At 35.1% G+C, this 13,270-nt stretch overlaps 1 protein-coding gene across 2 annotated transcripts in view; it reads right to left on the reverse strand.

The window, feature by feature from the left end:
- The window catches only part of LOC148942302 (sodium- and chloride-dependent GABA transporter 1-like), a 191,651-nt gene that overhangs the window by 175,543 nt on the left and 2,838 nt on the right, over positions 1 to 13,270 (reverse strand). For both annotated transcript variants that reach the window (XM_089103634.1, XM_089103635.1), the window contains exons 2-3: positions 8,660 to 9,009; positions 957 to 1,091 (exon numbers count right to left, since the gene is read on the reverse strand). In XM_089103634.1, the coding sequence (XP_088959760.1) occupies positions 957 to 1,091; positions 8,660 to 8,936 (412 nt within the window). In that variant the 5' untranslated portion in view covers positions 8,937 to 9,009. The remainder of the gene's footprint in view (positions 1 to 956; positions 1,092 to 8,659; positions 9,010 to 13,270) is intronic.

Here is a 13,270-nt window from a genome sequence, read left to right on the forward strand (position 1 = left end):
GAAATTTACTGGGGGTTTCATTAAGTCTCATTGGATGTAACCTTAATTTTCCTATGTTTGGTTTTCTTGTGTTATAATTGAAATAATGTTATTTGTTATTAATGTGATATTTTAATAATGTATCAGCTCTGCTTTACGATATGCTCTTTACGGGAGAGTTAGGCACTAAAAAAAAAAAAAAAAAAAAAAAAAAAAGACGCGAAATGAGCAAATAAAACGATTCCTTTTGTTTTAAACAACACCAAAAATATTTTCTATCGCTTCTAAGGAAAAAAAAATCTAAAAGAAAAAAAAAGAAAAATTATAATTGAAAAAAAGATTTTTTTCTTTAAAATTAAAAAGAAAAAAAAAACAAGTTCTACGGGTGTAATTTTACGGGTACAAAAATTTCCTTATATTTACTGAATATTCAAACAAGATAATGCTTAGGCGGTCATTCAGCCAATATGCTGATATTTTAAAAATTATTTGTTTTGAATATTTCCATTGAAATACTAGGAAAATAAACAAAATGATCCAATACTAGATAAAAATTACCTAGATAAAGAAAATTGAAGACCCCCCCCCACGTTTTTGTCAATTGACACTCCTGCTTATCTTATTATAAATAAGCTCTAAGGCCAGAGTAACTCAACAAAAATCCAGAAGAAAACATAGAACAGATATACAAGGTAATTTTCATTGTGGTAAGAGGTTAAATCATTTACGTTCTATAGATAAAAGACTTTTCTAATGCTAAATCATTAATTTAGTATCCAGATTTATTTGTCAAACGCCTTCAGTAGTTGATGTGACTTTGGTGGGCTATTTTTTTCTTATTTTGTCTTTTTATGCTTTGTATTCTACTTTATATTTCTTTTTTCTTTTGACACTGAATACGGATATACGGAGGCAGTGAAATATTTACATCACTTCTTGTTTTTTTGTGTGCTCTATTTTTGATGTACTTATCTTACCTTGTAGAATAGGACACAGATGACCAACAAGAGTCATGCCACCAGATCCCAGATACTGTCCTATTGCCACTTCTTGAAAAAATATTGGTATCCCACATAGGAACATGGCAATAAAATATGTAATGAGAAAAGCACCTGAAAACAAAAAAGAAGAACTAGTGAAGGAAAAAAACAAACAACAAAACCATGATATGACAAAGTAGAAAATATCTTTATTGTATTGTTCTTTAAATGCTACGGGTAGGTGTCAATAAAAAAAACATATATGGCCCAAAGTTCAAGTGATCACCATCGAGGGCGTATCCAAGCTTTTTGTTCGGGGGACTATGCTTCTTGGGGGGGGGGAGATTTACATATAAAACGGGTATTGGTACTTGTGTATTATCCTGAATACACTCAAGAAGTGAAGTTAGGTTAACCATAATGAAATATACCAAAATATGATGAATATGTAATACTTAAGTAATACAATTATCGAAACTACAATTTGAACCCTACAATTTGAAACTACATTGAACCCTACTGTTCAATGGTAGCGCATTCCATACAGACGGACCCAGGGGTTTTATTGAAAATGAAGACCTGGTACCACGACGCAAATCAACAACTATATTATCACTTTGCCTTCCTTATACACTATAGAAACCATACCTGTAGTTTCCTAGCCGTTGAACATATTGAAAATATATTTTTTTTATCTACAAAATTTAATGGTGAAAAAGTCAATGACCACTTGCCATAATTAAATTAAAATCCCCAACCTGGATTGAAGTCCCCATGCATCTTTTTCGAAAATTGTATGCAATTATTAAATGCTGAAATTTAAATTGAATAAATTTTAAATTTATTTTCGAAGAGCTAAATGTGCTCTCAGGCGAAAAACATCTTCGAACATCTTCAAACGACTATGCTTCTTGGGGGGGGGGGGAGATTTACATATAAAACGGGTATTTATACTTGTGTATTATCCTGAATACACTCAAGAAGTGAAGTTAGGTTAACCATAATGAAATATACCAAAATAAGATGAGTATGTAATACTTAAGTAATAAAATTATCGAAACTACGACAAAAAATTATGGAAAGCAGGCCGGCGGAAGGCATTAAATTAAATACAAAGCCTAACCCCTAACCACCTCAATATATTAAATATTTGATCAAAATATACCTGTATCGTAGTTTTTCTGGTACAATCCCATTATATGGGCCTTTCTAAAAAGTCAAGTTTGGTTAATGATAATGAAATAAAATAGGATGGATATTAATAGTTTAGAAACAAATTTGGGTTATATATTTGCACATTGGGGTGGGGGTGGGGGGGTGGGTAAAGCATTGTATATATTAAATACGTAACCTAACCTAAGTACCTCCCCCCTAAAATAAAAAAAAAAACAGTTTAATATCGTATAAGCAATGAAAACCTTGCTATCGTTGCCTGCTCTAAAACAGTTAAGACGTTACAAAACGGGTTTTACCATTGCCAGTCTATAGTGATTAAGCCGAGAGGCACATGTAATGGGATTGTATCGTTTTTCTCATTGAGACTAAGCTAATTATAACCGATTGCAGACAGACAAACAAATATTTCTTGGATCAAACAGATCAAACTTCTTGAGTGTATTCGGGATGAAACACAAGTACCAAAAAAATGCATCAAAAATTTTTTATTTGCAATTTTGTTACGTTTTTGCGAGTTAGAGGGATTTTTTATTTATTTGAAGAGGGGAACACTGTAACCCCCCTCCTGCAGTCTTCATCACTATTATGAAAAACTAGCAGTGGAGCCTATTCCACGGCAGGTGTAAAAGGGAGAACTGCAGCATGTAGCCTACTCTTGTAAGAATAAAAAGAAAATTCCTCTCCCCTCCAACACAAAGTTTGACCAGCGTTGCTAATGTTGCGAACACTCAACAAATTTGAAATTTCCGTAGCGTTTCTGTTGAGAGAACAGAAAAAATATTTTGCCCCCTTCTCTCCTACTCAATATTTGTAATATATTATCCTCCCCCCCCCCTCCGAGAAAGACTTTCCTTGAGAGTTTCAACTTGATCCCACAGCGTTGAGAAATAGCTACGTAGATTTGCGGAAACGGCGTAATAAAATTGTCAGGATGTAATGAATCTGTAAATAATCAGAAATGTTCGCTTGGTAGGATGGTCACAGGTACTCACTGTAAAACGTCACACAATTATTTCCAGAGCTGAGAATTATTGACATGGCCGATTATATAGGTAGATTATATTGCTTGCAATATTTTAAAGAAGAACAAAGCCTTGAATAAATAACGACTTCTCAGCAGGATTTAGAAAAGTAATAACCTGAGGAACTGTTTGCGTGAAGTAGACAGGGAAAATTCTCCAAAACACGTGATTTCGGGAACTGATTTTCGAATCAGCGCCGATTTTAAAAGAAATTGGGGTCGATATGAGCTTGACAAATTTTCTAGTTTCTGGCACCGATTTTTATCATGATCATCACAAAAAATAGGGATACAAATAAATAGTCAGGCAGATATGTCTGTGGTGAAAGACCCCGCTACTGAGCTGAGAACTAAACTGAGAACTGAGATCGATCATGCAATTATTAATAAACTCCAGTTGACTATTTGTGTCCATGATTCTTTGTTTTGAAAATCACGCGCAATAAATTTTTCTTTCAACAAATTCTTCTCACCACTATCGTTTGTCCACTGATGCTGAAATCGGTTCCCGAAATCAGCTACGTGTGCCAACCCCTTAGGAGTATACTAAAACATAATCAGGCTACGTTTTTACTCATCCGACGTGTAGCAACATCTTTGAGTGCGTTCGGACCTTGGAATTAGTTCACAGTAGCTGAACAAAAGTCTACTTCAGGCGTTTTACCCTTTGTAATCGCTTTTTTTTTATATGAAGTAAATCCACGTCTTCTCCATTCAGGTCGTGAGTCATTTCCAACTGTTATATAAAAATTTGTTTTTAAATCTAATTTTTTCTTATTTCTACTATACATGTTGTCATTTATTAAAAATGTTATATTTAATTTAAAATATTAACCATAGTTATTCTGACATCATTGAGCTTTATTAAATTTATTGTTGGCAAGGAATATAGTGTTTGAAAAAGACTCCACTTAAGTTCCTCTAGCAAAATCTTAGGTTTGGTCTAAAAATTACTAGGCAACAACAGAGAAAATGATGGTTAATCATGGTTAATTATGATTAATCATGGTTAATTATGGTTAATTATGATTAATCATGGTTAACTGTGGTTAATTGAATGAACACTGAATGAAGATAACTTTTGAAGTTTGAAATTCGTCAGTACGATTGACATGACTGTATTCGATTCAACTACTATAGATATGGGTTTGACCGTGCTCTTTGACTCACCGTTATTACCCTTCTATTACAGTGCGGATTAAAATGCAAAGGTAGCTGAATGGGACCGTACTGTCCACGGCAGAATTTTTGTGTGCGTGTAGATAGTAAGCTACGATATTAAAAATCGTAATTAAATCGTAATTAAAAATTACGTAAATAAAGTGATTAATCGTAATTAAAAATTACGTAATTAAATCGTAATTAATCGTAATTAAAAATTACGTAATTAAATCGTAATTAATCGTAATTAAAAATTACGTAAGCCATACGTTACTAGTCCATTTAAAACTAAAATTAATTTGGAATATAATCATGCATGTATACAAATGGTACAAATTTCTGCACTTTAAAACCGTAGGAGGGAGCTTCCTTCAGTATACTTTTTCTTCACTCTCCTGCGTTTTCTTGTTTGAAAATAGTTTGAATTTAACAGCTTTCTCAGTGCTAACTCCATATCAATGAATATAATATTCCCGAAAGGGATCCCAAATTGACCTCGTAAATGACAAAACATTTCATTTGAGTTACCAAAGCCTTGTTAAAAATCTGAGAAAAATAAAAAGATGCATGGAGTGATAAATTGTTGTATTCTTTTAGCAAATCCTTAAGTTCCTGCGCTGTATTGGATAATCGTGAATATTGTGCGTATTTTTTACTGTGTAATAACAGAATCCAGATGTAATTCCCAGGATGGATCCAGGGGTGGCCTTAGGGGTACGTGCCCCCCAGAAGGTAAAAAAATTGCCCTAATAACAGTGTCAGAGGGGCAAAAAATTCTAATGGGGGAGCCAAAGTATTGTTGTCCCCCCCTCCTCCTAACATTAATTCTGTATTCAGCCCTGACCCTCCCTCTCTTCCCCGTTTTTTTTTTTTTAGTGGGAACAGTGCATTATATGCGACAAGTCTACGGCTTCCTCCTTTATTGAATAAAATAAATAAATAAATTATGATGTCGTAGTTGTGCTACCAAAAAAGCGCTACCTGCTTGGGAAGGGTACACAATGTAATGGTGAGAGAGGTCATTTGGTGTTTTCATTTCTTACTGGCAGTTCAATTTCATATCTTATAATTAATTTACCAAAACAGCTGTTTAGCTTCACTAGCTACACATTGAGCTTCACGAGCTTCACTAACTTTTTGGTTAAAGTTGCTTGAAGTCATGATGCTAATCCAGAAAACGAAATTGACGGTGCCTTATGGTTTTTATTATTATGGTTTTTCATTTTTAGTAATTATGGTTTTTTAGTAAGCAAAGAATTACAAAAACGCTCGCAAATTTTATTTTAACGGGAAAGAAATGCGGGTAGTAAAAGTAGCAAGTCATTTGGCTTATCATTTTTCCGCTCATGGCTCTTGGAAAGAACATACTACCGCCAGTTTTGCAAAAGGCAAAGCAGCCATGTTAGCAGAATATATAAATTTTAGTTTAAAGAAAGCTAATAGCCTAAAGATTCTAAAACAGGTATTCAAATCCAAAAAAATGACAATCCTTCATTACGGTGCTAAAATCTGGGGGATAGACCCGGCTAAACAAATGGAGTCTTTTCAACTCCAATATTATAAACGGATGTGTGAACTGCAGAAACCAACGGATAATATTGTCATAAAAGGGGACAAAAAGGTTAATACAGATTGTATAATTCTGACTAAGGTTATTGTGTTACCCGACACACAGGCTAGTCAGAGCCGCGTATGGCAAATTGCTAAAGCTGAATATAAACTCTTCCTGGCCATTCCAAATCAAGAAACTGCTAGATGAAAGCGATAATTCCTACACATGGAATATTAGCCAAGGCCTCAAAGAAAGTAATTACAGATTAGACATCAAATTACTCAAATTAGAGTAATCAGAGTTTTTCTTAGAGATTGAATGACTAGGCTAGAAGACTAAGAGATTCAACATTGGGATGCTATTAGTTTTATCTTTTCAACTAACCAAAAAGGATTTCTGATTGCAGAAATAAACACACAAATACTTTCATACGAGGATCGGAAATCGTTTATTGAGAAATCTTTTAGAATGGAAAAATAATCAATTCAGTACCCGTTGTATATAGCCACTTGATAGTTTTTAGATTAGTGATTTTCTGATATTTAGAAACAGTACCAAACAGATTTAGAATTTCTTCAATCCAAAAAGTAATTCAGAATTTAAACAGTTTTGAAAATCTTACTTGAACATGCAGTTTGCAGGTCAAGTTTGTAACGTCTAAATGAATTCTAGACGGGGGTATTTACAACAGGTTTTTTTCCAGGGGGGGGGGGTACAAAAAAATTTAGAAACGTATAAAAATTTTGCTTATATTCATTTTTGTTACGTTTTTACGAGTCGGACAAACATTTCGAGGGGGAGAGAGTTCAAACCCCTAACCCCCTTCCTGGATGTGGTCTTGAGTCTAGACGATCTTGAAAACCTTTAAAATGATCTATAGCACATACACCCCTATCTGAAGACGATTGAAACAATTGCCTTTTCACATGAGGTGCCCTAAAACAAGTTCACATCAAGTGCCCGAAAATTAATGATACAAATTGTTTATACTAAAACTCTCGTCTTAGACGACGTTTTAAAAATATGTCATTAAGGTTTTTATGAAGGTGTGGCCACAAAAGCGTAGAAAAGGGCATCATCTCCCTGTCCTTTCTAAGAGACCAGAAATACGTAAAAGCAAATAAACTGATAAAGACACCAGCTTTACTGACAAACATCCACCGAACAAACAATTTATATAAAAATCTCTCTCCTTTTACTGAAGTTGGGGGGGGGGGATTAAAGAATTTTACCAAATTTTTCATAAATAATGTTCTTAAGGGAACGGATCAGATTAAAACTTTATAATGACCGTCATCTGTACACGATAAGCATTAACAGCTTAGCAGAGCCTCGCTACTTTCATTTACAACCTCCGGTTTTGAAAAGGTGGAAAAATTAATGATACAATGGTCCCCACTACCACCTCATGGTCGTAGAACTTCGGAGGTTGCTCATTCGATCAGAAATAAGCAATAACAGCTTAGCAGAGCCTCGCGACTTTCATTTACAACCTCCGGTTTTGAAAAGGTGGGATAATTAATAATACAATGATCCCACTACCGCCTCATGGTCGTAAAAACTTCGGAGGTTGCTTATTCGATCAGAAATAAGCAATAACAGCTTAGCAGAGCCTCGCTACTTTCATTTACAACCTCCGGTTTTGAAAACGTGGGATAATTAATGATACAATTATCCCACTACCGCCTCATGGTCGTAGAAACTTCGGAGATTGCTCATTCGATCAGAAATAAGCAATAACAGCTTAGCAGAACCTCGCTACTTTCATTTACAACCTACGATTGGAAAAGGTGGTAAAATTAATGATACAATGATCCCCAATACCGCCTCATGGTCGTAGAAACTTCAGAGGTTGCTCATTCAATCAGAAATAAGCAAAAACAGCTTAGTAAAGCCTCGCTACTTCCATTTAAAACCTCCGGTTTTGAAAAGGTGGGAGGCTGTTTAAATATATTTTTCTTTTATTTCTTCATCTTCTTCAAACGAGGGCCACTGAACATACAATCAGAATATCTTGTTTTGGAACACTTATTTCTATGTATGTCCAGGAGGGAGAGATACACTTAATACAATTTTGATTTTCTTGCCTTTAAGAACTGCATCCCTGTAATTTTTTTTTTTTTACAAAACTACCCACTGGGGGGCAAGAAGGAGAAGAAACGAGATTAGGGGAATGTTCCAAAAAACGACGGTTTTAACCGTCAGCCGACGGTTAAAACACGTTTGGATGGAGAATGAAAGTTTACCAGTGTCTTGTCCCTGGAGGGGGGGGGGGGGTAAATCTGAAGCAAACTCGTATCATTAATATTAATCCAATAGAAGTGGACACTGTGATTACAAAATCATTTACTTCAACCAGGGAAAAAATTAAACACTCAAGGGGAATTTTCATATTAATTTGAAACCTAAACGGGTACCTAAACTGCTGAACCATGTAAAATGTTATAGTGGGTCTAATAAAGGTCATCAGAGTCCAATCATTGTGTATGATTCACTGTCATCAGTGAATCATTGTTCTTTGTATGTGTCCCTTGTTTACGGCTGTTCTTTTAAAATTACACCCTTTCTGAAACACAATGTATAGAGCTTTTAATTAATTATTCCCAGTTTCGTCCTAGTGATCAAAATCAAAATTTTCAAGAAATTATCACTAGTATAAGGCTGATAATTGGGGTACTTTGATCAGTAGGATGGACTCAATGTGCAGACTATTTCTCACAAACATTTACTTGAACTTGTGTGCATAAGAAATCACTGTACTCAAATTTATAAAACGTAAATAGAACTCACCTCCTCCATTCTTGTAGCAAAGATATGGGAATCTCCAAACATTGCCAAGTCCAACTGACACAGAAATACAGGAAAAGAGAAAGTCCAACTTATTGCCCCAACCACCTCTTTCAACCTCATCGTCTTGGATCCCTTCGACAACAGTGCTTTCAGCAATTCCATCAGGGTCAGTGGTTGTTATTTTGATATTTTTGGAAAGTTTTGCGGCAGAAAATTGAATTGGTTCTGTACCCGGGATATTCTCATCCTCACCCCAGAAATAAACACGTTCAGTCATCACGCTCAGTCACTCACGCTTCAGTCGTGTTCAGTCACTTAGAAATGATATGGCAGTTGGTATGTCATGAGGCCTGAAAGTTGATAAGAAGTTCAAGTATTATAATTACAAAACAATAAAAAAAAACTTCATTCCTGAGTGACGATTATTCTAGGAACTGAAACTACTCAAATACACTCATACAGAACCAATGGTGTTAGAAATATATGACTGATTATTAATTACGAGTTAGATCATGATTGCTTAAGTAATTTACTGTATTGTGGTGTTTTTATGTGTAGGTAGAAATAAGAGCGTGGGAGGACAAAAATCCTTTTGTAATCTTGAAAACTATATCAAAATGCAAGTTTTTGAAAATGCGATCACTTAACAAGAACCTGCTAACAAAGACCTTGCTTATGAAAAACCTCTACCCAAAACGATTTCTTTCCCCTCCAAATTATGTCCAGTGCAAACGTCTCATTTTGCTTCAACTTCCAAGGGAGAAGGGAAGTGAAATATAATAATTAAACTAGAAATATACCTTGTTTAAGTTTCTATTTTTCTATATAAGCAAGTATATTAGGGTAATTTAAAAAGTTGCATAATATTCCTGGGGGATGTGGAGTAAGGGATCCTCTCGAGATCTTACAGTTTTTATATTTTCCCTTGATTTCCCAAAATTTCGGTATGATTACTTCTTTTTACTGTTTAACGTGTTTTACTGCTCTCCGAAACACAGTTCCCATTATGCAAATCCTTGCGTTCACACCATGATCAAGAGAAAGGCTGTATCCAGGAGGGCTATGGGGTTTAACCCCCCCCCCCCCCCCACACACACACACAATTCTCGTCCGATCTGTAGAAACGTAGCAAAATTGAATATTAACAATTTTTTGTTGCGCTTTTTAGGTTTTTTGAACCCTCCCCCTCGAAAAACATGTGTTCAGACCAATCTCTTTCAAAAAAATTCTTAAATTTTTTGTCGATTTTAACTATGTTGATTTTAAATTATCCGTCAATGAAAGTATATTTTGCAACATTTAAAATTTTGCACTTCATCTTTCCCCAAATACATCAATTATAAGTACCTAGATATTAGGTATTTAAAGGGAATTCTCGAATTATCTGTATAAATAATTAAAGAGATTACCTTTGGTTTATCTGTAGGATTAAGCGGAAGTTTGTTTTTGAAAGACTTAGTAATTGCTAATAAAAAACCCAAACAAATATATGCTTGATTACAGGTTAATTTTATCTAGAATTGTTTCTTAATGAGTTTTTACTTATTATCATAAGACCTATGCTACCGCTTTTCATAAAAAAATCTTGCTTTATGCAGCTTAATTTCGCTTATTCATACCTCGAGAGTTTTATTTTCGAAATCGGATATAGGGAGTTAAGTCCTCTAACTTGAACACTACTCTGGCAGTGTTCAAGTTTATTTTGGAGTAGGACTGGGTAAGTTATTTTTAAAAGTGTCTTAATACTAAGAAATTTACAAAAAACAATTGAAACATATGGTAAAAATCATAAAAATCACAAGCTGAAGAGGAAGGGTCCAAAGGAAGGCTGTATCCTATTGTTTGGTGGAGGGAGGGTATAATTTTTTAAAACGAATCGAAAATTTGTTTGAATGTATTTATTTTACAATTTTAAGAGTCAGAAAATAAAATCTTTTGGAAGAGGGGGGGGGGGGGTCAAACACCATAACCCTCCTGGATTTCCCCAAACGGGGAAACGTCTTTCATTTCCACGTCCTTCATTTCCCCAAACACTTTGAATCAAAATTTTGAGACAACCATTTTGTTCAGCGTAGCTGAAAGGTACAGAAGTTATGTCTTTAAGGATGAAAACCCCTGCCCCCACAGCCCTCAGGGCAAGGGTTGTAAGTTATGCCCAGGGGGCATATAAGGTTTTTTATAGAAAGGGTGGTGAATGGCTTCCGCTTGTTATGAATAAACAGGTAGGCTTATTTTAAGGTTCTTTCTGATTTTTAATGCAATTACAAAGAAACTAACTTTTAAATCTAGAAGGAAGAACCACAATTCTAAAGCCTACTAATTGGGTGCTTAAGTTTGACAGACATTAGCACAGCTTAGTTTAATATCCGATCAACAGAATTATTATGTGATTAAACCGGCATTTCAAGGGGCAATACTAATTTAATTTACACATTTACTGAAAATACAACGGAGGATTGAAATTGGATCAAAAATTTGGATTAATTAGGATTTTCTACTGTATATAACGTGCAAATATATGTGTCAATAATGACGTCATTATTGGGAAAACGAGATTTTGACACAAGGTGATAAAGTGATTAAAGTGATAAAAGTGACGCAAAGTTTTTATTTTAATGTCTAGACATCTTGCAAAAAAGAGTGACATTGTGGAAGGGTTTTCTCCAATATATATATATATATATATATATATATATATATATATATATAAAATATATATATATATATATATATATATATATATATATATATATATATATATATATATATATATATATATATATATATATATATATATATATATATATATATATATATATATATATATATATATATATATATATATATATATATATATATATATATATATATAGATTGCGCCGCATCTCCCATCTGTGGCCGCTGTGGTGGCACTGACCACGTATCTAGTAAGGACAATAAGTGCAACAACGATATGTTCTGTATCACATGCAAAAAAAGAGGTCTTACATGTTACAGTGTTCGGTGCCCTTCAAATAGACCTACCCCAGCGAAGAAATGAATCGAGGACCCTTAGCCTCTTATGCGATTGCCTCGTGGAATATAAATGGAAATCTGTTAAGTCGGTCTGTGTTTTTGAAGGACTTTTTATCGAAGTGTGACATAGTGTGTATTCAAGAACATTTTGCAAACACTTTGAGCCTGAGCCTTTTGGAACTATCAACTAATCACAAAGTGTTCTCGGTTGCTGCGCGCCGCTCTCAGTCTCATGGCCGGCCGTGTGGTGGTCTAGCGACTTACGTGAAGTCATGTTTTACTTCTTCTGTCTTTGATTCAGCAAGTGACTTTTTAGCGGTTAGAATCCAGAATGTGGTTGTGCTGAATGTATACTTACCCACGAACTATCGCGATGACCGTTCTGAGAGACTTTTTGCCATTAGTGTCGCTCGTTTATCTAAGTGCTTGGGAAAAATAAAAGAGCAGGGCTTATGCTGCATCGTGACTGGTGACTTCAATTGTGACCTAACTGACTCACTTAATTCTTCTGGTGATTCTGTTCGTCCAAGTATTATCTTCGGTTTGTTTGATGATGATTACTTGGTTGCGCCGAAGAATAAGAGTTTTACTTACGTCCATAATTCGGGTAGCACATCTAATTTAGACCATGTTTGTCACACGCGATCTGTAACTATTGTGGAAGTTGGTGTTAGTGATTCTAGTTTTACGTCAGATCATTTTCCTCTGTTTTTTAGTGCTCGGTTTGATGATGTCGGTCCTTCTTTTATCCCGTTTGCTAAAAAGCGATCTGTGTTTTATATTAGTGATTGGGATAGGGCGTCATCTGATCTCTTTCAGAATGCGTGTAATGATATTCTGGCGAAAATTCGCGTACCGTTTGATTTATTAATGCGGAGTTCAAAACAGAATATGCGGGATTCTCGAATTCGGCTGAATCTATATTGTAGTGAACTTACTCATGCCCTATCCCTTGCAGAAAAATCGGCGGTACCCATTAGGCGAGTAAAATCTGGAACCGAAGAGCCCGGTTGGTCAACTAATAGTAACTTGCGCAATGCTTGCTTTTCTGCTAAATTTTGGCTCTCGGTCTGGATTGAAGCAGATAAGCCGCGGGATGGGTGGCTGAGAAAACTGTACATCTATACGAAACGTCAGTTTGCAAAGCAGCTCTCTTTGCATCGGAATTCGATTATTTCGTCTTGTTCGGAAGAAGTTCGGTCGCGGCCTAATAAGCTGTGGTCTAGTCTTGTGAAAGAGGCGCCAAGTCAAACCCCGTCTCTTATACCACTTTCTTCATGGATTGAGCATTATAAAAAAGAATTTTCTGCTCCGGATCCCCATCTTCAAAATAGTTATAAAGCGAGACTCCAAGATTTCTTTGAGCATGCATCTAGTCCGGGACCGATTATTACAAAGAGTCTGATTATTTCTGCAATTGGGAAACTGAAGAAAAAAAAATCTAGAGGATATGACGGGATTTCTGCACAACATTTGTCGTTGTGTGGGGGTATGTTTATTGAGCATTTGGTCCTCCTTTACCAAATGATATTTAATTTGGGAATTGCGCCCGATTCTTTTTCAATTGGATGTCTGACTCCTATCCCAAAGAAAAAT

This window comes from Artemia sp. Qi Xiang Cuo, chromosome 17 (genome assembly GCF_049724085.1).
Source record: "Artemia sp. Qi Xiang Cuo chromosome 17, ASM4972408v1, whole genome shotgun sequence".
NCBI classification, from domain to species: domain Eukaryota; kingdom Metazoa; phylum Arthropoda; class Branchiopoda; order Anostraca; family Artemiidae; genus Artemia; species Artemia sp. Qi Xiang Cuo.